Source organism: Acinonyx jubatus, chromosome E2 (assembly GCF_027475565.1).
Source record: "Acinonyx jubatus isolate Ajub_Pintada_27869175 chromosome E2, VMU_Ajub_asm_v1.0, whole genome shotgun sequence".
Taxonomy (NCBI): domain Eukaryota; kingdom Metazoa; phylum Chordata; class Mammalia; order Carnivora; family Felidae; genus Acinonyx; species Acinonyx jubatus.
Genome location: NC_069396.1, coordinates 60,114,205 through 60,141,689, shown reverse-complemented (window position 1 = coordinate 60,141,689; position 27,485 = coordinate 60,114,205). Strand labels below are relative to the sequence as shown.

General features: G+C 51.1%; 1 protein-coding gene across 1 annotated transcript; it reads right to left on the bottom strand.

Moving 5' to 3' along the window:
- Positions 1 to 514: 514 nt before the first annotated feature.
- On the bottom strand, positions 515 to 24,009 carry ZSCAN1 (zinc finger and SCAN domain containing 1). The gene is made up of 6 exons (XM_053210119.1): positions 23,503 to 24,009; positions 23,044 to 23,136; positions 20,815 to 21,285; positions 13,799 to 13,878; positions 6,908 to 7,226; positions 515 to 6,728 (listed from the first exon to the last, which is right to left on the bottom strand). Exons 3-6 carry the CDS (start codon positions 21,182 to 21,184, stop codon positions 5,641 to 5,643), a joined length of 1,857 nt encoding a protein of 618 aa, XP_053066094.1. The 5' UTR covers positions 21,185 to 21,285; positions 23,044 to 23,136; positions 23,503 to 24,009; the 3' UTR covers positions 515 to 5,640.
- Between the last annotated feature and the right edge of the window lie 3,476 nt (positions 24,010 to 27,485).

Genomic DNA, 27,485 nt, shown 5'->3' with positions numbered 1-27,485 from the left:
TGCTGAATTTGAAGCGAAGAACAAGTTTTAAGGGCATTTTTTTCTTTGAAAGAACTCTGACTCTGAAAACAGCAGAGAAGACAGTAAGAATTCTCATGTTAGGGAAGAACCTAGCTGGGTACATTTTTTACACACAAAGACACTTGAAAAGATTAGGCTGATTCTCAACATGAATGAAAGACCTTAAATTTCATAAGCCCTAAAACTGGTTGTTACAAAAAAAAATATAATGGATGGCTCAAAATCAGAATGCATTGATGTAAACAAGGCAAAGACAAGCTTATTGGCTTTTCTTTAAAGTGTCTTGTACATTCAAAGACTATAAAAGGCCCACATTTGTGATTGTCATACTGAAAGCCCACCTGCTCTTCTCTCTACTACAGTTTGAAGGCTTTAAAATATACATAAGATGTCAATTATCAGTTCCCTCACCTGCAAACCCAAATTCAAAGAGATACTTATTTTTTTTTCTTTTTTCTTCCACAAAATATGTACTCTACTCCCCCCCTCCCCCCCCCCCCCCCCGCCTTCCTTTTACTGGCTCAAAAGGTATGTATGTGTACACACTCCCATTATGAAATCTTTTTCTCAAAAAGGTCTGGGCAGAGTCCTGGTGATGAGCTGTTGATGCTGCCACACAGACTTGCCTGCTCACGGGGACATACCCCAGCCCTAATACCGAGCCGCGTTGCGCTACATACCTCCCTTGGGACTTGACCCTGTTACCTTCCTCTAGCCTTCTAATCCTTGTTTTTTTCCAACCAACTTTCACAAACTCAAATGCCTGATGGGCTGGGCTCTGTTTGAAGGGATGGATGCTGATGGTCTCAGCCAAGTGGTGCCACGTGGACAGGTAAGCCGAGTGTCGCAGGTCTGAACTTCTCAAAAGAAGCCAAAAATTTGGATCTCTGTGTGAAATCTCTTGATTCACAGGGTATTCAAAGAGTTTTAAAACACTGTCCATTAAACAGGATGATCTGAAGGCTAGCTCTGTGATGCTCTCACCACTCCAGACCGTGTTGGTAACCAGTGGCTGGGTACCACTCAGGCCAGTCTCGACTTCCTCTAACCTCAGGGTCGCCTTCACCTGGCTGTGACAGGACCCTACCAGAAGCAGGTGCATTAGAAATCAGTGTGGCTTTCAAGGAATTCTATAATCATTATGGATAGCACAACTTCATTACACTCTAATTTTGTTAAATTGTTTGACATATACATTTAAATATATTACAGCATTTATCCTTGTGGATATATTTCATCCTTTAAACAAAAAATCATTTTGGGAGCCTCAGAACCTAGCAGTGCCCAGGCCTCTTCTCCTCCCAGAGGTCCTGGCTTCAGTGGGAAGGAGGGTGGTCTGTTTTCCTCTGGTTCCCTGGAGCGTGAGATGATGAGGATTTGCGCTGCATCACAGCACCCAGTGCCTGGCCCAGCAGATGCTCTGTGACAAGAGCTGGAGGACAGACGAGCCTGGGAAGTGTCCTAGTGGGCAGGTGTTGGGGTCTTGCAGGGGACGCTGGCAGAGGAAGGCACAGGGTGAGCCAAGCATGCAAGGAGTGAGGAGAAAGAGAAGAGAGGGGCTGGTGCTCTATCTCACTACAGCTTGAGCAGCATCTTGGGACTAGGCAGGCCGGGCAATTAACTCAGTTTGGCGGCTTTGGTGAATCGGGATTCGGAGGAGCGACTCTCCAGGCCCAGGGCCCTGGGCCACATCCTTGCCCCTGTCAGCCAAGGCAGAGGGTGTTGAGGGGAGCCTTCCATGGTGCTGCCAGCTCCCCTCCTCAGAGGTCCAGGTAAGGCTTCCTTGGCTGATTACTGCAGCCCTGCGGTGGGGTCTTGGCAGCGGCTGCAGCTCACATACTCATTTGGTTACCATTCACCCATTCTCACTCACGAAGGGCTGCTCTGGGCCAGGTGCTGGTAAAATGCTGCAGTGAAGACTTTTCTAAGCAGAGGAGGCATCCCTCGAGGAGGTGAGGAGGCCCAGCATACGAGTCATTGTGGAGACAAGCAGGAACTGAGTGGGCACAGGAGGCCAGCCTCCACCACCCCAGTGCCAAGAGCTACTGACGTGGGAAGAGATTCGAGGGAACTGGTCTGCTGGGCTTTATGTCATCTCAGCGTGTCTGTTTCAGAAGGATCTTGCTGGCTGTGGGTATTGGATGGGATGGAGGGGAGTGGACTGGAGGCAGAGTTCGCCTAGACACAGCTGCAGTCATCCAAAGATGGAGAAAAGACGATAGAAGAGAGGGAGGCGGGCACAGTTCAGTGCAGAGGAGAAACTGGAACAGGGCAAGCTTGGGGCCTTGGAGGGTGGAGAGACGGCATAGGGGAGGCTGTTGGTTTTCTTTCGCACTAGGGTTCTTTGGACAAGCTCAGGTGGAGGACTGAGGGACACCAGGCAGATGTCACTGGAGGGCAGTTGGTCCGTGGGATGCCGAGGCAGACATCTTCGGAGAATTCACGCAAGGATGGCTGGGGGCGGGGGGGGGGGGGCATGGCAGTTAGGGATCTGACTGATGCCTTGCTGGCAGCAGCCCCCACTCTCTCCTGCAATCCTGCTCCATCCCAGGGAGCTATGAACATGCCTCTGACTTAGGGGGATCGGAATGGAAACTGCATTGGAATAAACTCCTGGTCACCAACCAGTGGGGACACTGGATAATCCTGTCCATCGTGTGTGCTGTACCTGAACACTCAGGCTGACTGTGGGGTCAAGACCCTCTCCCCCACCTTGCCACCTGAGCTTCGAAGAAGAAACTCCGCCTCAGCAGGATGAGAAAGAAGGTGCTTGGGAAGGGAGCTGAAGCTCACAAGAAATTAAGGCATGGAGTAGAGCCGGAAGCCCTCAGTGAGGATAAGCCAGGATGCTGTAGCGAGGCAAGAACAAGGTCCGGAGGCCCAGCTAGAGAGAGCTCCAAGAAGGCAAGTGCAGCAAATAGCGCGAAGGCAGCAGAGGGACCTGCATGGCCCGGGAAGGTGCCAGGGGACACAGGCTACGGATGGGTGCAGGAAGGAGGCAGCTTGGTCGAGAAGCAGCAGTGGGCTGGGCGGGGCAGGTCCAGAAGAGTTTTCCAGTTGAAAGGCGACTTATGGATGATTTAAAGGAGAAGGTCTCTGCTTATGTGGGGTCAGAGTCAATCCAACACTATCCAAGTTCAAAAAAAAAAAAAAAAAGACACTTGTAAGGCTTTTGTTGGCATGGGGGCAAGTGGTGCCCAGCGATGAAGGGGTAGGGATGGATGTCAAGCTGAATCCAGATGCACTTGGGCCATCCCCAGCAGTGGTGGGGTGAACTGAGGCACCTGGGTGATCCAACACCTGCTCTGGGGAGATCCAGGGTGACCATAATGCCAGATTTTTATGTGACATCTATGGTTTGAAAAATGTTTGCATTTATCTTTAAAAAAAACAAAAACAAAGGTCATTCTGTGAGTCAAACGGAAACGTGTGCAGGTCAGTTTTGGTCAGTCCTAAAAATCCTGCCTAAAATCTTCCAGAAAGCAGGCAGATTAGTAGGTGTCAAGGGCTGAGAGAGGGGAGGTGGGAAGTGACTGCTAGTGGGTACGGGGAACCCATTTTGGGAGTGATGAAAATGTACCAGAATACATGGGTTGCACGACCCTATGCATGTACTTAATGCCATCGAATTGTGCATTATGAGTAGTTAAAATGGCACGTTTTAAGTTGTGTGTACTTTATCATAAAAAAAGAGTGAAAAAGGAAAAGGTGGGCTGGGACAAAAAAAAAGAAGAAGAAGAAGAAGAAGAGGAAAGGGAAAGACCACATAGAAGAGCCCTGCGTTTGTGCCAGGCTCCCAGGGTCTGTGAGGGCAGGAGGTGGCCTTCCCGGGAGTGCAGGAGGGCCGGCAGGTGAAGGGCGCCCCCCGGAAAAGCTCCTGGAACTGGCGCTGGCGAAGCTCCTCTTCTGTCGCCTGCGGAACACAGACGGCGGACTGCCCAGCTGAGCGCGGCGCTGGGGGTCGCTGTCGCCCAAGGAACGCGGCAGGCGTGGCGACACCCAGACAAGCGGCGGGTCCCGGGTCGCCTGCAGGATGAGTCCGCCAGGGGTCGCTGTCGCCCGGGGAACGCGGTGGCGGGGGTGGCTGGTCCCAGGTTGTTCAGCTAGACGAGCCCTTCGGTGGTCGCTGTCATTCGGTTAGGTAAGCGGTAGGCGCGGCGACACCCAGGAGATAAGGTGGGTGTCCTGTCGTCCCACAGGACGAGCCCCCCGGGGGGGGGTCACTGTCACCTGGGGTAAGCGGCAGGCGCGGCAACACCCAGAGACGCGGCGGGTCCCGGGTGACCTGTAGGACGAGTCCACCGGAGGTCGCTGTTACCCGAGGGATGCGGCGGCGGGGGTGGCAGGTCCTGGGTCGCTCCGCTGGACTAGTTCGCAGAGGGTCGTTGTCACCCGGGGTAAGCGGCAGGCGCGGCGACACCTGGGAGACGCGGTGGGTCGCGGGTCGCCCCACAGGACGAGCCCTTCGTAGGTCGCTGTCACCCGGGTTAAGCGGCAGGTGCGGGGACGCCCGGGGGATGCGGTGGGTCCCGGGTCGTCCCGCAGGACGAACACCCGGGGGCCACTATCACCTGGGGAACGGGGCAGGCGCGGCGACACCCAGAGACGCAGCGGGTCCTGGGTTGCCTGCTGGACGCGTCCGCCAGGGGTCGCTGTCACCCGGGGGACGCGGCGGGGGGGATGGCGGGTCCCAGGTCCCTCCGCTGGACGAGTTCGCAGAGGGTCGCTGTCATCCGGGGTAAGCGGTAGGCGCGGCGACACCCGGGAGACGCGGTGGGTCCCAGGCCACCCCGCAGGACGAACACCCGGGGTCGCTGTCACCCGGGGAACGGGGCAGGCGCGGCGACACCCAGACACGCGGTGGTTCCTGGGTTGCCTGCAGGACGAGTCCGCCAGGGGTCGCTGTCACCCGGGGGACGCGGCGGCGGGGATGGCCGGTCCCAGGTCACTCCGCTGGACGAGTTCGCAGAGGTTCGTTGTCACCCGGGGTAAGCGGCAGGCGCGGCGACACCCGGGAGACGCGGTAGGTTCCGGGTCGCCCCGCAGGACGAGCCCTTCGTGGGTCGCTGTTACTCGGGGTAAGCGGCAGGCGCGGCGACACCCAGAGACGTGGCGTGTCCCGAGTCGCCTGCAGGACGAGTCCGCCAGGGGTCGCTGTCACCCGGGGAACGCGGCGGCGGGGGTGGCGGGTCCCGGGTCGCTCCGCAGGACTAGCCCTTCGGTGATTGCTGTCACTCGGGGTAAGCGGCAGGCGCGCCCGGTTCTGGGGTCGCCCCGCAGTATGTGTCCGCCGAAGGTCGCTGTTACCTGGAGAACGGGGCGGCGGCTCCCGGGTCGCCCCGCAGGACGAGTCCGCCGAAGGTCGCTGTCACTCGGGGTAAGAGGCAGGCGCGGCGACACCCAGAGACGCGGCGGGTCCGGGTCGCCCCGCAGGACGAGTCCGCGAGGGTCGCTGTCATCCGGGGGACACGGCGGCAGAGAAGCGGGTCCCGGGTCGCCCCGCAGGATGAGCCCACCGAGGGTCGCTGTCACCGGGGAGGGGGGGGACGCGGTGGGTCCCGGGTCGCCCCGCGGGACGAGCCGGCCGGGGGGTCGCTGTCACCCGGGACGCACGTCCGCTCACTGCGTGGCGTGCAGCTTCTGGTGGTCGAGGAGGTGGACCATCCAGGGGAAGGCCTTCCCGCAGACGCCGCACTCGAAGGGCCGCTCGCGACCGGAGGGCTCGCGGCGGCCCGAGGGCTCGCGGCGGCCTGAGGTCTCGCGGCGGCCCGAAGGCTCCCGGCGGCCGGAAGGCTCCCCGCGGGCGGAGGGCTCCCCGAGACCGGAGGGCTCCTCGAGACCGGAGGGCTCCCCGCGGCCGGAGGGCTCCCCGAGACCCGAGGGCTCCCCGCGGCCGGAGGGCTCACCGCGCCGGCCTCCATCCGAGTCCTGGGCCTGCCCTGCCGCTTCCTGGGGGTCGGCCTCTCCTGGCTCCTCGCCCCCGCTCCGGCGGGGCCTCTTGGGCAGCGGCTCCAGCAGGTGGATCTTCCGATGCTCCCCCAGGACAGAGGCGTGCAGGAAGGTTTTGCCGCACTCAGGACACGAGAAGGGCCCCTCTTCCAGGTGGCGCTTTTGGTGCTCCATGAAGTGGGTGACCCAGGTGAAGACCTCCCCGCATTCGGCGCACGCGAAGGGCCGCGTCCCTGGGGGGACTGGCGGCGCCGCTGAGCTCCCGGAGGAGGGGGCAACAGCCGGTCGCCCTGACTCTTCGGGGGAGGCTTTGGTGTCTTTGAGTAAGGGCAGGTGGGTGCTGCTGGCATCACGGTCCCCAAGTCCCTTTTGGGGACTACTGCTCTGAGCACTTGGGAGGGTGAGGTCTGCAACCAGGCTGGGCTGAGGGCGTGGGTGCAGGGGCTTCTCTGGAGCAGGCCCTTGGCCCGCAGTGCCCTGAAGCACAGTGTCCCTGGGGGCAGCCCCTGACTGCCAGGCACTCCCTTCGGCCTGGGGAGTGTCCTGGGCCAGCCTGGGGAGACAGTGCCTGTTTTCGAGGGCTCTGTCCCGGACCTGCCCACAGGGAGGCTCATCCCAGACACTAGGCTTCACAGGCAAGCAGCCCAGGCCTGGGGAGGGTAAGGGAAAAGGGTTGTTAGTGAAGGGACAGAGGCTGGAGGCCACACTGCCTCCCCGCCCCTGCTCCCCAAGGGCTGCAGAGAAGGGCAGGCAGCCAGCTGCTGGTACTCAGTAGAGCCTTCTTGTTCTCCATCTTTCCCTCTCTTAAGATAAAGGGGCACGTGGGGTTGGGGGCAGATCCCACAGCCCCGGGGCCCCCTTGTCCTCACCTGGGCAGGCTGCTGAAGGGACCCCATGCTGCAGCATCCTCAGTCTGTCTGCCTTCATGCTGGGAGGCTGAAGCCCTGGTCAAGGGGTGGAAACGTTTGAGTAGCTGTTGGGGCAGGGGGTGCCAATATCAGTCCCCACTGTTGGTGTGCACAATCTGGAGGAGGTATAGAGTTAATCACCAAAGCTCCCCCCCCCCCCCCAACACTGCCATCAGCAAAGTCTAACCCTTGCCAGGCCCCAGTCCTCAGGATTGCTGTAGGACCCAAACACTCACCGAGTGAGCCCAGGGTGCAGGATGCCTCGGCCCCCGCCCTGGTGTGGGGACTCCGCTGGGGCTGGGCAGGCTGCAGCCACTCGCCCTCCTGGGGGAGCCCCAGCTCCGATGCCTGGAATGGCAAACACAGTCCCATTCAGCAACTGCCCCATGCCACCCACAGCTTGGAGCAGCCACCAGAGAGCCATCCACCCAGTGCCACCACAGCAGAGGGACAGACACCATTGCCTCCTTTCAAAAATCCAGGAATAGCGAAACTAAAGCCACTGCCTCCCCCCCAAAAAAGGTGCCAAAAAAAAAAAAAGCCACCAAACCAATAAATAGTAGTTAGTAACAGTTTATTGTGCATATAGGAATAGTCTGTGAACTGAGAGCTTTCAAATCCAAGATTGATAGGAAGTTTGGAGGCTTATACAGTGAAAGTGAGGAAGGCATTTTAACTTTTTTGGTGACAGTTATTACCTTTGTAATAGGTAATACTGGGGTTTTCCAGTGGCAGGGGTTGACTCAAAGTGATTATTCTTACACTGCGTTTAGGAAGATGACCTAAGTTTCTTTAATAACCGCCAGAGGCATTTGCACAAGGTGGCCCAGATTATAATTCACTTGTTTTGCAGAACACACTAAATTAAGTTTCACTTACTGTGGCTTTAAGTGGCTTTGTCTGCTCAGAAAATGTTCAGATCTGGTTTCCTTTTTTATTTAATTTTAACATCCCAAATGCACATTCCCAGAGGGCTGTTACTAGGACATAATTTGAGACACCCCCCCCCCTTGCAAAATGGAAATACAAGGCTCCTTTGTGATGTGTTTTATGTGTCCAGTTCTGTGTCAATGTGACTAGGCTAAGGGATGACCTGATCGCTGGTAAAACATCATTCCTGGTATCTGTGGGGATGTCTCCAGGGAAGACCAGCATTTATACTAGTAGTCTGAGTAAAGGTCATCCTCACCAATGTGGGTGAACATCACCCAATCCTTTGAGGGCCCAAGTTGAACATGAAGGCAGAAGGGTGCCTTTATGCTCTCTGCTTGAGCTGGGACAGCCACCTTCTGCCCTCAGATATTGGACCCCACCTTGATTATTGGCCTTTGGACTCAGACTGGGACTCCTCTGGTCCTCAGACCTTTGGACTTGAGATGGAATCCCCACCAGAAGATCAGGGACTTCTTGGCCTTCATAATCATGTGAGCCAGTTCCTTATAGTAAATCTCTCTGCACTTGATCTTCGCCAAAAGGCCAAGAAGCAACAGTAAATCTCTCTGTATGTCTATATAAATCCTTCTGGTTTTGTTTCTGTGGAAAACCCTAACTAATACACCCTCACTTGAAAACCATTGACAATTTCATGGCAACAAGGTGGCATTAAGAAGAGTCCTATGTATGGAGTCAGGTCAATATCACTTATGGGGTTCTGAACTGTTCCTCACAGCTGCACTGTCCCTGAGAACAAGCGCGCCCCCCCCCCCCCCCCCCCGCCGAGGGTGGTGAGCAGCAGTGGGGCTCTAGGTCTCATCTGTCACCAAAGCACTCCTGTCACCCATCCCGCCAATGGGTACACAGATCCCACACAAAGTGATATCAGTGCTTGCCACTGAATAGTGAGAATCTGAAACTTTCATCCAGGCTCTGGCTCCACTTGCTGTATGGCCCTGGGAGCTTTTTCTCTCTGGGTCTCAAAGGGGATATCTGCATGACTTGCTCAGAGCTAGGCACCTGGCAAAGGCTTCGCAAACTTCCACTGTAGTGGCTGGGTCATTCAGGCTTTGTGGCTAGAGAAAGAGCACAGTGATATCCCTCAATACAAATGAACAATATTCGAGAAAGTGCATTGGGACCAACAAGAAGTGAGAAGCAGGCAGGAGGTCAAGCCCATGTTGGAAAGGCCTGTCTTTGGTTGGTCTCTGCTTTCTGCTTCTCTCAACCTACCCTCCCAGGGTGCTGGAGTGCAGGTGCAGGGTTCTAAGGCTTCCCAGAGGCCCAGACAGGACTGATAGGTGCTGGAGACTCACGGAGGGAGGGAGCTGAGGACAGGGTGCAGTGGGAGGGAATTAAGGTATAAGATTCTTCACTTTCAGGCTGAGAATATATGGATAATGTGTTTGGCTGATTTATTGATTTTCTGTCTCGTGCTAAATACTAGTTTTGATTATAAAACAACATTTATTGAATTCTATAACAGTCACCAGAGAGGCTACCATCTGCAAGGGAGTAGGCAGGAATTCCTCTCCCTCTTCTTCCTGGTACCCCAACCACCTGAGACCTTCAGCTGCTGCCAGTCCTGCCTCCTCAGTGGCCGAGACCATGACCATGGATGGCGGAGGGGTTAAGTGAGAGAGAAAGCCCAGGATGCGTGTGCGCGCACGCGCTGGTGGGGGCGTGCTAGGGCATATTAGTCCGCCTGGCTTGGAAGCTTAGGTTGCCATGCAGAGATGTCTGCAGATATACAGACCTGGGCCAGGCACAAAAAACGGGATATTTCTGGGCCTTCTCTATATCTCCAAACACAAAAATGTCCCCAAAGTCCTGTTGGCCCTGGGGTCTGGTCATTCCAGGGACAGTGTTGGGCAATGAGTGAGATGTGAGGGCCCACATCTGTCATCTAACCAGCCAAGAAAAAGAAAATAAGAACAATGGGATATGTGAATGCCAACCAGCCTTTTACTGCTGTTGACGGATTATTGTTAATGGCGTTAGTTGAGGAAGCAGAGCTGGGTTTATGTCTAAAAAAGACTTGCCAGGGGTGGGGGTGGGACAAAATAGATGAAGGGGTCAAAAGGTACAAACTTCCAGTTATAAAAAAGGTAATTCCTGGGGCTGTAACATACGGATTGGAGATTATAGTTGATAATATATTGTAGATTTAAAAGTTGCTAAGAGTAAATCTTAAAAGTCCTCATCACAAGAAAAAAAATTGTAACTGTGTGGTGATGGATGTTAACTGGACTTATTGTAGTTGATCATTTTGCAATATATACATATATTGAATCATTATGTTGTACACCTGATACATATTAATTGATGTTACACATCAGTTATATCAATTAAAAATTAAAAAGAAAAAGATGTTATAGATACAGTTGGGGGAAAAAAAAAGTCCTTGAAGCCCAGACCCTAATTGCAGTGCATGGAGATGGAGTGTGAGCATGTGTGTGATTTCCAAGGGGAGAATTCAGGATAGAAAAGGGATTTTCATCAACACATCTGGCTATGTGTCAGGCACTTGTGGCCCATCTGGGGCTGACTTATCCATCATGTGCCAGAAATATAATGCCCAGAGCCCATGAAACTTTTTGGAGAAAGGGGTTTCTCATGATAATGTTTTAATTTCTTTTAAAAGCTGACACATACACAAAATGAACATAGCAACTATTCCAGCCTGGAACATATTCATCTTTATACCAAATGGTCATAAAATACAACTTTTACTATTTTGTGGAAGCTCATGAATATAACTTTGATATGATTTTTATGGGGCAAAAATTCTTAGGACCCACGAAATTCCTAACACAACCCTGGGTTCATTGTCCTCTCTACTTTGGTGTATGCAGTGTGTATTGATTTCCTATGGCTGCTGTAACAAATCATGACAAACTTAGCGGCTGAAAACAACACAGATTTCTCTCACAGCTCTGGAGGCCAGAAATCAGTTTCTCTGGGCTAAAGTTAGAGTTGGCCAAGGCTCATTCCTTCTGAAGGCTCTCCAGGGATGGTCTGTTCCCTGGACTTTTCTCAGCTTCTAGACACATCCACATTCTTTGTTTTATGGCCGTTCCTCCATTTTCACTACCTCTGTGCACAGGCCACTGCCCTGTCTCCTGTTGTTAAACCTCCTTCTGCCTCCCTCTTTTAAGTACACTTGTGATTACATTTAGAATCCACTCAGATAGTCCAGGATAATCTCCTCTGCTCACATTCCATACTTAATCACCTGCAAAGTCCCTTTTGCCACCTATGGTAACATTCCCAGGTCCCAAGGATGAGGACATGGACATTTGGTGGGGCCAAGGGGGTTGGTGGAGTCATTATTCATCCTGCCACACGGTGTGTGTTTGAAGTTTTCCACGATAAAAAGTTTTACAAAAAGATACTTGAAAATATATTTCTAGGGTGCCTGGGTGGCTCAGTCGGTTAAGTGTCTGACTCTTGGTTTCGGCTCAGGTCGTGATCTCCTGGTCGTGAGATTGAGCCCTAAGTAGGGCTCCACGTGCTGAGCATGGAGCCTGCTTGGGATTTACTCTCTCCCTTTCTCTCAGTCTCTCCTCTCCCCTCTCAAATAAAGAAATAAACAAAAAAGATATTTCCTCCTGCAAGCCTAAAACAAGACAACTAATAACTCTTTTTTCCCTCTCAGCCATAGCAGGTCAGAGATAGAAACTCACACAGGTGAGTTCAAGGGCGGGGATGATCTGCCGGTGATGTCTACAAAGGTACACATGTTTCTTTGGTGGGATGGGCTCTTCTGCTGAGGGTGGGTGGATTATTCATCTTTTGTCTCATGTTTTCGTTTAGATGTCTTTCTTTTATTGTTGTTAATTAACTAAAGATGAAAACGGTCTCCAGGCAGAAGAACATAGTGGCCAGAGAAGAAACAAAATACAGACTGGTGGGTCCTTCAAAAAACCAGCCATGCAAATCAAACCTCAAAATGATGCTAGACCCCAGTAGCATGAGTGGGGTGGTCTCTGGGGATACACAAGGGACTGGACTTTGGCTTGATGGGAAATATTCTCATTTTTAATGGTTCTTTCATTTAACTTATCTTAATTTTACTTAATTGTATAAAATTGTTGTGTGTATGTGTGTGTGTGTGTGCGTGTATGTATGTATGCGTGTGTATGCACACGTTCATATGCAGGTGTGAATTTTAACGCATATATAGATTCATGAAACTACTACCACAGTCAGGACCAGAATGGTCCCACCACCTGGGGAAAACTCCCTCGTGCTGGCCCCATATAGTCACATGTTTCATCAACCCAGAACTCCTGCCTGGTGTCCACTGATCTGTTCTCTGTGGCTATCATTTTGTCTTTTCAAGATTGTCATATAAATGGGATTTCATAGTATGTACCTATTGAGATTAACTGTTTTGATAGCATAGTGGCCTTCAGATCCATCCAAGTTGTGTGTGAATCAAGACTTTCTTCCATTATGTTGCTGAGTAGTATTCCATGGTGTGCAGGATAAGTGAGTGTTTATCCAATCACAGGGACATGTAGGTTGTTTCCAGTTTGGGGCTATTACAAACAAATGCTATGAATATTTGTGTACAGGTTTTTGTAGGAACATGAGTTTTTGTTTCATTTGGGTAAACACCCAGTCCCAGGAGGGGGATTGCTGGGTCATATGTCATGTATATACTTAACTTTATAAGAAACAATCAAACCATTTTTCCATTTTCCATTCCTACCAGCAATGAAACAGTTCCAGTTTTTCCACATCCTTGCCAGCACTTGGTGCTGTCCCTCTTTCTACTTTTAACCATTCCAGCAGGTGTGTAATGATGTCTCACCGTGGTTTTAATTTGCATTTCCCTGATGGCTAGTGATCTTCCATCTTCCAAATGTGCTCATTGTGATATTCCCATTTTTAAAAGGTAAGCACATGACTCCTGTCCTTTTTCTCTCTGAGCACGGACATAGAAAACACAAGGAAGCCAAAGATGCTTCCAGGTTGCTTGTGAATGGTGTAGAGGGGCTTGGGAGGGGAAGATGGCAGTATGGATCATGAATGAGGCGGACCACATGACCCTGTATGAAAGGCAGGATGCCTCATGGACACCCAGGCTGACAGCCACCTGCAGGGGATGAAGATCCTGACAGGGGTTTCGCACGGAGGGTTAACATTTCAGAGAGGGGCAGATTAGTGAGAGACAGAGGGGCCTGTGGTCTCGGAAAGGGTGAGGTCACAGAGGTGACAGGAGGTGAGAGCAAGGTGCTGTGAATCTGGTGCCAGGGGGAAGGAAATGTGGTTTGGCTTTTGTTTCTTTTGTGATTTACCTGTTAACAAACCTACATGGTCTTCCCTGCTCCCCCATGCCCCCCCCACCCGGTTTTAATCACTCCGGTCCCTGCTGGAGGCCTGTCCCCATCACTCGGTGAGTGCCAGCCACACCAAGTTTCCCTGGGTCCCTGACACACACTTGATCCCAGGTCCCCTCTCACTTGGGGCCTTTGCAGGAACAGATCTTGCTGCCAGGGACACCCTCTCAGAGTCTTTCCTGGCTCCTCCAAGAATCCACAGGGCTTTCTGGTATAAGACTACTACAGAGAGTAACACAGATGGGACCCAGGCCAGGGCCCCCAGGCACCTATGTGCCGGCACTTGGGAGTGGTAGCACCAGAAATCTTTCGACTGCCCAGCATGTAGTCGTGGGCTACAGCATCTGGCTTGTGTCTGGGAAAGGACTGGATGAGGGCCCAAGTGGAGGGGGATGAAGATGGTGTCTGTGATGTTTGCAGCAAAGCACAGCCCTATTTTACTGTATTTGGCCCGGCATTGAGCCCCAGCAGGTTTTGGGATTTGTGGGACCACTTAGAGGTGTGGAGTTCAGGCTTCTTGGGAGTGTTGGGGACAGCCTTGCACAGAGCTTGGGTGGGATGTCCTTGAGCCTGTCACAGCACTGATGCCCGTGGTGCCCTGGGAATGTAGGAGCATGGAGCCAGGGGCCCTGGGCTCACCTGGCATGGGTCTTTCTGGTTCTTCCCGTCTTCCTCCTCGCTGATGCTCCCGTCCTGGTGGTCGGTGAGAGATACCAGAACTGGGTGGGAGAAAGGGATGGTGAGAGGCTTGTGGGCCCAGAGCCCCCAAATCCCCCAGGTTTCCTGCACCAGGAGGGCAACACATCCCAGGAACATCTCTGAAGACCCCCAGTGAGGCCAAGGTAAGAGCAATAGTGTGTCACTGCCTCCATCCTTCCAACAAGCTTCTAAATGCAGCGCCACCCCACCTCCTGCTCCAGACCTTTCCACGGCTGCCAGGCATGCCATGGTGATCCCAGAGGCAGCCGAGGACAGGTCTTCTCACCCAACACTCCATGCCCATGTGTGGTCCTGAGAGGCCCATGAAGAGGACATATCCTGTAGCACTAACATGAAAAGCCTGGACAGAAGTCTTTATGAGGTGGAATGTGGTCAGGTAGCAAAGACGGTTGAAGCAGAGCCCCCTTGGATCTACCACAAAACACATTGTAGAGGGACAAAAGCCAGGGCAGAATAACAGTTAACAGAAGGGACACCATTTATAGAAGGTTTAGGACTTGGGAAACAGAGCCATACACTGTTATGGATACAAAATAAGAGGAAAAAGTACAAACATGCACATGCAATGAGAGATTCAAGGCTTTGCCTCTGGAGCAACAGGGAGAGTAGGGTTGAGAGGAATGTGAGGGGACATGAGGATCCAGTGAACCCCACAGTGTGTCATTTCTTCAAATCAAGCTGCCTTTCAGGAGGTTAGGCTCTGAGATGGCTTCATGGCAGTTACACAGGTGTTCATTATAATACTTTCCATAGTTTTATAGGCTCAAAATGTGTCACATAAAAAGCAAACTGTAGTTTCGGAAAGCAATTTGGCAGTTCCTCAAAAAGTTATACATAGAGTTACCATAGGACCTAGGACTTCTCCTCCTCAGGTGTGTTCCCAAGGGAGATGAAAATATGTCCACACAAGTATCTGTATGTGAATGCTCATAGCAGGATTGTTCATCATAGCCCCAAAGTGGAAACAACCCAAATGTCCATCAGCTGATAAATGGAGAAACAAACTGTGGTATATCCATACAATGGGGTATTATTCAGCCATAAAAAAAAAAATGAAGTACTGATATATTTTACAACACGGATGAATCTTGAAAACCTTATGCTAAGTGAAAGAAGCCAGACACAAAAGGCCACATATTGTGTGATTTCATTTATATGAAATGTACAGAACAGACAAATCCATAAAGACAAAAAGTAGATTAGATTAGGGCGGAGAAGAGAATGGGGAGTGACTGCTAATGGTCTGAGGTTTACTTTTGGAGGGAGTAAAATGTTTTGGAATTAGATGGTGATAATGGTTGCACAACTCTGTGAATATATGAAAAATCACTGAATTGTGTATTTTTAAGTGGGTGAATTATATGGTATGGAAATTATGTTTCAATAACATTATTATTTTTAAAAAGCAAACAGGAAGGTAACATTACCAAAAAACGGCAGAGTAGGGAGCTCCCAAAGTCAATCCCTCCACAATTAAGCATCCACAATTAAGCAACAATTAAGCTGGCAAAAACTTCCAGACTTAACTTTTTGGGAACTTGAATTTGATTAAAAAAAAAAAAACACAAGGATGAGGGAATGCTTAATGAAGAAAGAAGCTATTGAATTTCAACTAGAAGCTTTTGTGGCATTTTTACTTACCTGCCTACCAACCCCACTCCCCAGCTAAAAGGGGCTGTGGGGATGGCAATCCATATTATTGGTGTGGCTTGCTGAAGCCACAGGGGGCAGGACATATCTTGTTCCCAAAGAATTGCATTTGTGTGTTTTGACCTGTCTGGTGACTCTCTGAAGGATTGGGTCAGGAGGTTGCCTTCCTTATGCCCTCTCAGAACCCTCAGGACTGGAGTGGCCTCCTGAACAGCATTTGCCAAAAGCATTTAAAGGCACATACTAGTCACAACCTGACATACTAGTCACCTGAAACAAGGGATAAGTGGAGCAAGCAGCAGTGAGACCAAAATGCCTAGGAAAGAAGAGTCTGGAGAAAGAAGTACATGTAGGAATAAGGACTTTACTAGAGAGTCTAGCAGGCCATGCATATGCTCAGGGCTAAACACATGGTAGGAAACATGAGAAGATCCCAAGCTTTCATCTCTGGTTGATCTTTAGGCCCCATTAACTGGGAAGTGAAGACTTAAAGATAGTTGTAAATGGAGTGGCTAAGCATTGAAGGAGGACCTCAACTCAGAGCCAACCAACAAAAACCAGGAGAGTTTTGTTTTGTTGGCTCCAGGCATTTAAGGAAATCTCTGTCACATCACTAGCTAACCACTAAATTCGTGAAACAGAAACTTTAGTAAGCACACACAACAAAGAATGTAGTTTTTACAAAATAGTTCAAAAATAGTTTAAAGAAGTTATCAAAATAAACAATTAAATCCACAATAAGCATAAACAGGCCCTGGAGAGGGAAGAGAATCTGATATCCAGAGTTATCACGTTATATTATCAAATACTAAAAATGCCCAGTTTCCAACAACAAATTAAGAAACATACAAAGAACCAAGAAAGTATATCTCATTCACAAGAATAAAAGAAACTAATGGAAACTATCCTTGAGGAAGCCCAGACATTGGACTTAACTAGACAAAGATTTGAAATCAACTGTCTTAAATACCTTCAAAGAGCTAAAGGAATACATAAACAAAGAGCTATCAAAAATCAGGGTAATTGTGTTCTCAACAAATAAAGGATATCAATAAGGAGAAACTATAAAAAGGAACCAAATAGAAATTCTGGAGCAGAGTATAAGAACTAAAATGAAAAATTTGCTAGAGAGGTTCAACAGCAGATTTAAGCTGGCAGAGAAAAGGATCAGTAAACTTGAAGATAGGTCAATTAAAATTGTACAGTCTGAGGAGAAGAAAAATGAACAGGGCCTAAGGGACTTGTGGGAACGCCATAAAACATACCAACAGACATATAGTGGGAATCCCAGAAGGAGAAGATCAAAAGAGAGTGAAAATATTTTTAAAAATAATGGCTGGAAACTTCCTAAAATAGATACAATACATGAATCTACACATTCAAGAAGCTGAACAAACTCCAGTAGGATGAACTCAAAGAGACCCACACTGAGACATGCTATAATCAAACTCTCATGTGGTTCCACATATCAAAATCAAGCTTCGTACTGCACCATATTAATAGATCACATGATCATCTCAATTGACGAGGAGAAAGCATTTGATGTAAGCCAGCACCCTTTCATGATACAGCATCATAATTTTGAGGGACTGAAAGCTTACCCCCAATCAAGAATGAGGCAAGTATGTTTGCTTTTACCACTTCTATTGAACACTGTACTGGAAGTTCTAGCCAAAGCAATTAGGCAACAAAAAGAAAAAAAAAAAAGCATCTAAATTGGAGAGGAAGGGGTGCCTGGCTGGCTCAGTGGGTGGAGTGTGTGACTCTTGATCTGGGGGTTGTGAGTTTGAGCCCTGCGTTCGATGCAGAGACTTCTTAAAAATAAAATCTTAAAAAAAAAATAAATTGGAAAGGAAGAAGAAAAACTATCTGTATTCACAGATGGCATGAGCTAATTAGTGAATTCAGCAAAGTTACAGGACACAATATCAACACATAAAAATTAGTGTGTTTTTATAAACACCAGTGAACAACCCCAAAAGGAAACTAAGGAAATTTCATTTATAATAAGAATCAGTTCCACTTATAGACTCAAAAAGAATAAAATACTAGGAATAAATTTAGCCTGGGAGATACAAGGCTTGTATATTGAAATCCGGAAAACTGCTGAAAGGAATTAAAGAAAAATAACATGATTATTTATTATTATTATTAAACACATTCTGTGTTCATGGATTAGAAAATTTAATATTATTAAGACAGCAAAATTATTTAGTGATCTACAGGTCCAATGTAATCCCTATAAATACCCCAACAGCCTTTTTTCCTTCTTTGCAGAAATAAAAAGCTGGTCCTAAAATTTATATAAAATTGCCAGGGACCCAGAATAGCCAAAACAGCCCTAAAATAGGACAAAGTTGGAAGACACATACCTCTTGATTTCAAAATTTACTACAATTTTCAAAACTTGCTACAAGACAAATTTGGCATAAAGACAGACTTGTAGAATGGAAAGGAATTGAGAGTCCAGAACTAAGAGAGTCCAGAACTAAGAATCTACGGCCAATTGATTTGTCACAAATGTACCAGGACCATTCAGTGGGGAAAAGGAGTCTTTTTAACAGTGGTGCTGGGACTACTGGTAATCCACGTGCAAAAGAATAAAGTTGGACCCTTACTTCATACAATATACCCAACAGTGCCTGGTGGTTGCCAAAGGCCCATCCTTGGATCTTCCTGCTGTTTCTGTTCACCTGCCTTTTCCTCTCCTGGATTGGCTGTGCACCCGCTAGGTGTCTGGTATTTCCCACTGTCCAGGAACCACCTGATGGTGGATGCAGAGCTCTTGCTCTCATAAAGCTCACATAAAGTAGGACAGAGAACTAGGACACATGCAGGGAAAGGATAAACCCTAAAAACATCGCAGAGGGGTAAGAACCCCGAAGAACATGAGTAGCATCTTGCAGGGCAGCCTCTCAGAGGGATGGATGTCTGAGTCAGGCCTTGAAGATGAGCTGGCTACCCCTGGATCCAGTGAGGGTCAAGGCTGCAGACTGTAGGGAGGGAAGGCCCTGGAGGCAGGTGATCAGAGCACCCAGCCAGGACAGGATCTGGGGTCAGAACTGCTGCAGGGTTGGCATAGGAGCTGACAGCTCCCTCTGCTTCTGTGTGAACAGAAGGTAGGATGATGGTTGTGGGGAGTCATTAAACTTTTGATTGCTGAGGCAACCATTTCAAATACATCCATCTGGAATAAACATATTTGCAGCTGTATGACACAGCTTCCAGCAAAAACGGAGATAAGGAATTGGGCAGCCCCCAGTCATGGAGGTCCCTCTTTCGGAAAGCCCTGGGTAGTCCAGATAACTGACAGTTTGGGTGACCTAGTTCTCCTTTCTCACACTCTAATTACCACCCTTCTGCTTTAAATTAGCCAATAAAGAGTATATTTCTAAGACCCTAGACAGCCTCCCTCCAATAAAAGCAGAGCCCCAGGCGTGTGCTCTCTCTCCCAGTGCTCTCCCTCTTGTGCCTGAGAGCATCACTGTCAATAAACAGGCTGCAGTGGGCGCAACACTCCTGGGTACCCAGGTTCCTGGCTGGGCCAGAGGGAGGGACACACTATGGACTAAAATGAGAAGAGACCTGTTCTGTTCAGATATTTTTCCATACACCAGCCATCAGGAACTTTGAATGGAAATATTGGCTCTGTCTTCACCCTGCGGGCCACAGCGACTGGAGAGGACCACTCACAGGAAAGAGAGTCAGGCTCCCACTGGATTTCATCTGGGCTTTAGGCACCCTGTCCACAGCCCTGCCCCAGCCAGCCCCTGGGCACATCTCATCCTCAGTGTGCATCTCTTCCTGTTCCTTCCCACTCACTACCCTCCAGGAGGTTCCCCACCCAAGGAATGAAGCCTAATCTTGAGACAGCAGCATGCAGATGCCACCTGCCCATGTCCCTGACTTCCAGGCATTCACGCAGCAGGTAGAAACGCCTTCTTATGCCCAGCCACCTGCTGCTCCAACTACCTCACTGTCCACAGGACCACAACTTGTGCAAAACATGTACACAATCCCCCTGCTGAAAAATGATACAGAATCTCAAGATGGCAACAGCAGAGTATTAATGCTAGCCTGGGCCTCCTAAGTGTGGCAGGCTGTGTGGGTCCACCAGGGGCCAGATGCAAAAGCTTTTTGGCCTCTTTGTCCCTGGAACAGTGAATTCCAAGGGCTACTTTATCTGCCTTGCACGTCTTCATGATGCCACAGGAACCCAGGAACAAGAGTCCATGATGGCATTCAGTGCCTTCTAACTTGGACTAGGCTCTTGCCTCTGCAAAACGGGACATGCAGCTTTCCTGAGCACGTCAGCCAGCTTCCTGCAGGCAGTGTGGAGACCTGAGACCCCTGTTTTCTGTAGATTTCAAGGCTTTTCTGAACCGAAGGCCTGAAGACACCCTGATCACAGCACCTGTGCCAGGCCCTGAGTTGACCTCCTCCAGATGTTGTGATGGGGTCTGCACTTTTGTTGACATTACTAGGAAAGAGGGAACCCATTTCATGGGCCTGGGAGGCTGGGAGTTCTACAGAGTCACAGGGGCAAGAAAGCATGAGGACAAAACACCTGTGGGGGAGAGGGGAGCCCAGGTAGCATCAGATCCGCCTGTGGACCTTGCAGCTATCGGAGTCCCCTCCATCTGTTGAGCTCCCCCTAACACCCGTTCTGTGACAACTGTGGCCCCAGGTGTCTGTCTCCACAACCAGCCTGTGGACCTCTGAGATGGGTCTGTGTCCCATGGACTGGAAGCAGGGGAGGGACTAGCTACCTCCAGGATCCCTGGACAGGGCCTGAGGTGGGAGGCACGTGGTCCACAGCATCTCGTGTGGGCTGAGGGACCCGGGGTCCTTCTGACGGAGAGCAGACAAATGCAAAGCCACAGGCCAGATGGATACATGGTAAAATGGAGGAATCCTCAATTACCGACTGAGAGAAGTGAGGCAGACAGAGGTGTGCAGCACAATGACATTTATGTAAAAAAAAAAACAAAACAAAATCAAAAACACAGGTGTGTGATACGACAATGTGCACTGGGTAGGACATGTACAGGCAGGGGTTCTGCTCAGATGGTCTGGGGCGCTGCTGGTCGGGAGGGGGAACGGGACAGGAGCGGGTGGGGGGTGGGTGGGAGCAGTGCTGGGTGGATGCGACACTGTGAGTCCGAAAGGAAAAAGCAGCGCGATCCTTGGGCACCGGGCCACAGAGACACTGGCCAGAACCCAAACCCGGCACCTGCTCCTCCCCTGCAGCCACTCGCTCTCAGGGGTGAGGCCCGTCCCCTCACCTTCCTGCTGCGACATCTGTGTGAGGTCCTCCACCAGGCTAGCGGCCTCCCTGCAGGTGCGAGGGCCCTGCGACTGCACCCAGGTCCTCATCTTGCTGGGCAGCGCACCCAGGAACTGCTCCAGCACCAGCAGCTCCAGCATCTGCTCCTTGGAGTGCGCCTCGGGCCGCAGCCACTGGCGGCACAGCATCCAGAGCTGGCCCAGCGCGCGGTGTGGCCCTCCTGCCACGCGGTACTGGAACTGTCGGAAACGCAGGCGCCAGGCCTCAGTATCCCCAGGGCCGGCCAGCTGAGGGGCCCTGTCCTGCTCCCTCAGGGCTGGGGTCTGGGGGCTCCTGGGGGAGGCGAGGGCTCTGGCCAGCGGGAGCATCTCTCCGGCCTCAGGGGGCAAGCGGACTGGATCCCAGGACAGTTCCAGCAGCTCCAGACAAACCCAGGTGGCGGCAGGCAGATGCAGTCAGCAGTCAGGGCCTGCAGAGAGGGGCAGGCGCAAAGTGGCCACATCAGATGGTAGCCATCACCTTGCTCAGGACTCCCCTTGGCTCCCCACCTCCTTGCCCTGACCTCCAGTTCCCAAGGAATTGACCTTAGCCCTCCCCATCTCATTCTGACCTGATCTTACACATGGCCCTCAAAGGCTACATTGTGAAGACAACACACTGGTCACCCCAGGGCCTTTGCACCTACTGTTCCACCCACACTCCTCTCTGATGCTCATCCCAGCTCAGCTGTCACCACACCAGGGTGTCACCAAGCTCTGGTTCAGAATGTCACCCTTGTCTCCTCAAGCTCACTGTGCTGTCTTCACAACCCTTATCTCATCATGAACATATCTCATTTCCCTACTTAGCTTAGTATCCATTTCCATCCTTCATTCATTTAGTCATTCAATACACGGTTTACAGAGCATCTAGGGGAACAGGATTCCTGCCCTGGTGGAGTAGCCAGCACTGCCCAGCAGAACTTCCTATGGGGTTAGAAATGCTCTCCACCTGTACTGTCCAACGTGGTAGCATCAGCTACATAGGGCTCCTGAGCACTTAAAATAAGGAACTGGAGTTTAAATCCCCCTTAAATGGAAACAGCTGGATATGCTATGCAATAGCACAGTAGAGGCCTTCTGCCTTGCCTGTAGCTTTCTGGCCTTTTCTACTTGCCTATGCTGTCTACTTCTGGCCAAGTTAGAGCTGAAGGAGGAGGTAGTAAGGAGGACAAGGGAGGGATAGAGACTTTAAAAGCAGAGGGAAAGTGGAAAGGGCAGGGAGAAAATAGCATTTTGTGCATCTTCCAAGCTTCCTATAGTGAACATATAACTGAAATGTTAGTCATAAAAATAAAAACGAGCAGGTTTTTTTTTCTTTTTTTTCTTTTTTTTAACACTTGTGCTCTGTGCTGATCCGACGATGAAAGTAAAAGCTGGCACGACCTTTCTGGAAAGCACTGTGGCAGCTTGTATATCAAGACGATTCTGGAAGTTCGCATGCTGTGGAATTTATCTGAAATTGGGACAAAGATTTAGGCACCAAGATTCACAACAAAAGTGCCCAAAAGTCAAGCCTGGCGGGATCAACTGCCCTCCCATCACCTGGCAAAGAATTTAGGACTGCAAAATACATGGTAACATTACATGCTCAAGGGAAGCACAGACATGACATATAGATGGCATGAGGTACAGGGGAGAGTGGGATGCAAAATGATGTATGAGGGTCCCAAAAAGGGCCACTGGGAAAGAGGCCCAAGGGTGGCCAGCCATATACTCCGTGTTCTTCCTAGTCTCTGAATCTCCCCCAAATGGTATTGTGATCATGTGGGGGGAGGGGAGGAAAGAACAAAACCACTGAGGAAGGATTTTTAATGACATGGGAAATGCTTATGACAAGTGAAAAGCGGAGGAACATTCCATGTGATTTTTTTCCTTCTGGATCCTCTGGAGAACTTTTCATGTGCACGTGTGTGGGTTTTACAATCAGGAAGAAAGGAGAGGTGTGCCAAGGCAGGGAGGGCAACTCACGAGGGCTGTGCCCTGCCAGTAAGCTTCAAGCCTGCTTTCTGACGCCAGCACCCTGACTGGGAGTTTACAAGCTCTGTCACCCCTGCTGAGACCACAGGCAAAAACACTCTTATGCTGTAGGAACACTTTCCTATGTGTCGTTTGTAGAAAGTAAAAGGGCCCGTTCGCAGCTCCACAAGGTTCAAGCAGCCATTCTGCTCTGGGATCTCAGACCTTACCCTTCTCGCCGGTGAGCAGGGAAGTGCGCCCCGGGCAGATTCCGGGTGGTGAACTGCAGCCCCTCAGCACCCTCCGGGGTCCTGGGATGGAGTCTACGTGGGGAGAAGCTGAGTTTACGGAGGACCCAGAGGGGATCAAGTGGGACCCCTAGCTGAAAGCACCCGAGGCCTATGGGCACGTGTCTGGGGTCCACAGTGGGGGGATGATGTTGTCATGTGGGGGTGTGGACCGCATGGGAAGCCCAGGCTGATGAGGGGTCCTGAGAGATGTAGGGGTCTTAGGCTGACGGGGCGGGGACTTAACGTCTATGTAGCAAGGAGGCTCTGGGGCCTACGTAGGGAGAGCTGTGGTCCTGAGGTCCTGGAGATCCACTCTGGGGGTAACCTGGATTGATGTGGGGAGGGGGTCTCTGAGTGTCACTTGTGGGGCTCCAAGCCACGTGGACAGGCCAGGCTTACCTGGGGTGGGCACTGACATCTGTTGCTGACACTGTGTCAGGTTCGGGGCTGCTGGCTGGTGGGGGGGAGGGAGGGCTTGGGCTGGGCGGAGGGGGGTCCGGAGCGGACGAACGAGGGTGGAGGGGCTTTCTGCCCCGGCTTCTGGGGAGGGGAGATGCCAACCGGGGCCAGGGCTGGGCGGAAGGGCGCGCCGCGGCCCCCTGCCCCCTCCACCTCAGCCCCCCGCGTGGCCTGCGAGGCTCGCCCGTCTCCCTCATCCCGGGGCACCTCGGGGCCCCCCGACGGCTTCCCCGACCCGGCTCGGCCCCGCCGCCTGCCCCGGGCTGTGCCTCCCGCCCGAGCCCGGACTCGTCTCCACCCGCGCTTCCTCTAACGCGATCCCGGCCAGCGCCCGCCGACTCCGGAGCCCTCGGCCCGCGCCGCGGCCCCTTCCCGCGGCCGGCCAGCCCGGCGGGCGCACTGATGGACGAGGGACGGGCGGCGGGAGGGCCGGACGGGCCGCGGCGGACTCACCGCGCGCGGGCTCCGCTCCGGCCAGGGCCGCTCCGTCATGGCGGCGCCTCGGCTTGCGAGCGAGCCCTGCCGCCGCCGCGCGGACTACAACTCCCAGAACCCCGCGCGCCGCGGACGACCGCCATTGGCTCGGAGGGGCGCACAGACTCGTCCCCGAGCGTCACGCGCCACGGGCCCCCTGGCGGGGAAGGAGGGGTAGTAACGCACGGGACTTCGCCGACCAATCGGAAGCCGCCCGGAATAGGTCCTTCGCCCCCACGGTGCCCCAGAGTTACCCTGGAGGGATTCGGTCGCCACGGCAACGGGGCACGCCGCGGCGCAGCTACGTGAGGATGGTGCGGAGTGACTGGTAAGAGGATGGGGAGGGCTGCCCGAGCGCTCTCCTTTTGCTATGCGCTTGCCAAACGAAAGGCAGAAATTCTATTTAAACAACGTGGTTTCTTGTTTGTTTACTATAAGAGTGTCTCACATTTCGTATGTTAAAAATATTTTTAAGTATAAGTCTGTGTTAATATAATATGTCCCAGAATAGGATTGCCAGATTTAGCATATCAATAACACAGGAGGCACAGAATTGCAGATAACAGCGATTTTTAAAAAAGTATTAATGTGTTTCACATTTAGTGTATCTTTTAAAAATTATAAAATATATGTAGATTAGTAGAAGTAATTTTCAGTGTAGCTATGTCCCACAGTAGACTTGCCACATTTAGTAAATAAAAATACAGGATGCCCACCTAAATTTGAATTCCAGGTAAACAATAAGTACTTTTTTAGTGTAACTATTACCTATATTTATTATATTTTTAAAACTTTTTAATATAAATATATTTAGTATAACTTGTTTAATATATGTATATGTCCTAGTAGGGTTGCCAAATTTCTCATATAAAAATATAGGACAACTCCTAGTAAAATCTGAATTTCAGGTGAATTTTTTTTAGTATAAATATGTTCCAATAGTATAGTTGGGATATAAATAATAATAAATACTATGTTAATTACGAATAGTATATCTTATTATTAATTATCCGAATGGTATATTCGGGACATATTTAAACAAATTCTGATACCAAATAGTCTTTTAAATACTAATGATATATTTTAGTATAAGCACATCCCAATAGTATGTTTAGAATATATTAAAAAGTTATTATTTGAAATTCAGGTTGGGAGGAAGATAATGATTCAAGAGGGTTTCACAGCTCTGGGACTGGGCTCAGGGTGGCTATAGCGACTGCTGAGATGGAGTAGCAGGAGGACGTGAGTGGGATTGGGGACCTAACAAAGGAGATGGGGACCCCACTTCCCGAAGCCTAGGACCGAATGCCATTTATCTGTTGGACAGCAGCGCCTACCAGGTGCTATTCTGGGCCCGGACAGGGTGTGAGGGGGACACATCAGTGAGCAAGACTGATGTGGCTTTGGTCTCCAAGAGCCCACAGTTTACATACCAGTAAACAGAGAAAGCAGATGCTTGCTGGAAGTGTAAGTGCCTTAGAGAAAATAAAAGGAGGCACAGAAATATAAAGTCTCAGGAGGGGCAAGAAGGGCTACTTACCTGGGTGGTCAGAGCTGCACCTCTCTCATCTCCCGCTGGCTGCTGGTCCCTGGAGTGTTGAATTCAAGCAGGTGCTTACTGCATGCAGAAGCCACAGATGGAAAAATAAAATCCAAGTGCTGAGGGTTTATTATTTCCTTCTTGTAAATTATACACTCATAGTGACCTGAGTTCCCTGACTCATTTTCTTGGTAGGTGAAATTGGCCTGATCTTTTGGCCTTATTTATGTGTTTATAACTCTGCAAGACACCTCAGGAAATTGCCCTGGAGAGAGCATTCACTTTGTTTCTAGAGTCAGGGTGAAAGACCCTGTCATCATTAGGCAACTTGAATGCTAGATCCACGGGGCGGCAGTCTGGTGCCAGACCAAGGCTTCCAAACAATTTGTAAGCAACAGAAACTTTTGTTCCAAATGACACTGAGGTGAATCTCAATTTAAAAGTAAGTCTGCTGGAAGCCGAACCATTGTGATCTCCATGGGCTAGAAGAGGAGAGATGGGAAGTTGCTTCATAGTTTGGCGATGTGACCCTGAGCAGACTTGCTGCTCCAGTGTTTTTGAATGTGGTCTTGGAAAGTTTGGTCCTTCCCTCCTGGAGAGCAGTGGTCTGCAGATCCCAAGGAAGGTAGACTCATTCTGCTACAGACCGAGGGACTTAGGTCAACAGGTAAGGGGTGCATAAGCTTGAAGCAAGTTAACCCTTAAGACCAGGTGGAGTGCCATTACAAGATGACCGTGTCCCAGGCTCTGTTAAATACAGTGACTGCCCCCTACCGCTAGCCCAGGACTGAGGGTGTCCATGGGATGTGGTGGAACTCGGGTGGGTGGGTCCCCCAGCTCTGTCCTGGCTCATGTACACCCGAGAAGCAGCCTGTGCCCGAGTCCCCGCTCCATGCTTCCTTGTCCTCACCCCTTGCCTCCCTGCCCAGGTCAGTTACTTACCCACCCCTGCCAGCCTTGGCAACAAGACCTGAGTTCCCGTCCTTCCTTCGGACCCTGGCCAGACGTCTCACGTGCTTCCTGGACCCAGCCGGCTGTCCACTTCGGGTGGCACTGGGTGAACATCTTGGCCCAAGATGAGGACCGTGGGAAGCAGGGCGGCTCTCTGGCCAGCTGGGGCTAAGCCAGACCAGCACCTGTGCTGAGCCCCCTCCAACATCACTCTCAGTGGGCACTAGAGAAGACAGAAGCCATCCTCTGGTAGACAGAGTGCCAAACACCCACGGACATAATAGCCCTCCTGAGCAACCTAGGTCTCTGGTACCATGAAAGTCTTGCTAGGCCTAGCGATTGGGGCAGGTTGTGGTCAGCCACACGCACCCGCACCGCGAGGCCCTGGCCACCCCCAGAGAATGCCAGCCCCCGCCCCTCCGCTCATAGTTTACTGCAGCCTGCCGCCCAGGGTGGTTCTGGATAAGGTACCATACAACCTGCCTTCCCAGGTCCTGGCCTGCTAGTCATCTCACACTCACACTACAGGCTCAGGAGCAGGTCAGGTGGGTCAGGTGGTCCTGGTCACCTTGGTGTCTCCCTGTCCCTGCAGGGCTTGCTGGAGCTGGTGGCCCGGGGAAGGTCCAGGGGTGGTCTGGGTCGGGCCCCACATACCCCACACCATGCCAGACCAGGCAACCCCAGGAGTATTGCGAACCTTACAGGGTTTTCTGGGCCGAGGGGCCCAGAGTTGGTCCGGGACAGGTCTGAGTCAAGACCCAGACACCCCAATGCTGCAGGCCTATGTCAGGCCTGACATCTCCCAGACCCTGCAGGGATGCTGGGCCAAGTGGCTGGGGCAGATCCAGGTCAGGCCCCACAACCCAGCACATGCCTGCTCTGGATACCCATGGCATCTCCCAAACCCAGCTGGGCTTGCTGGATCCGAGGGCCCAAGGCAGGTCAGGGTCAGGCACCA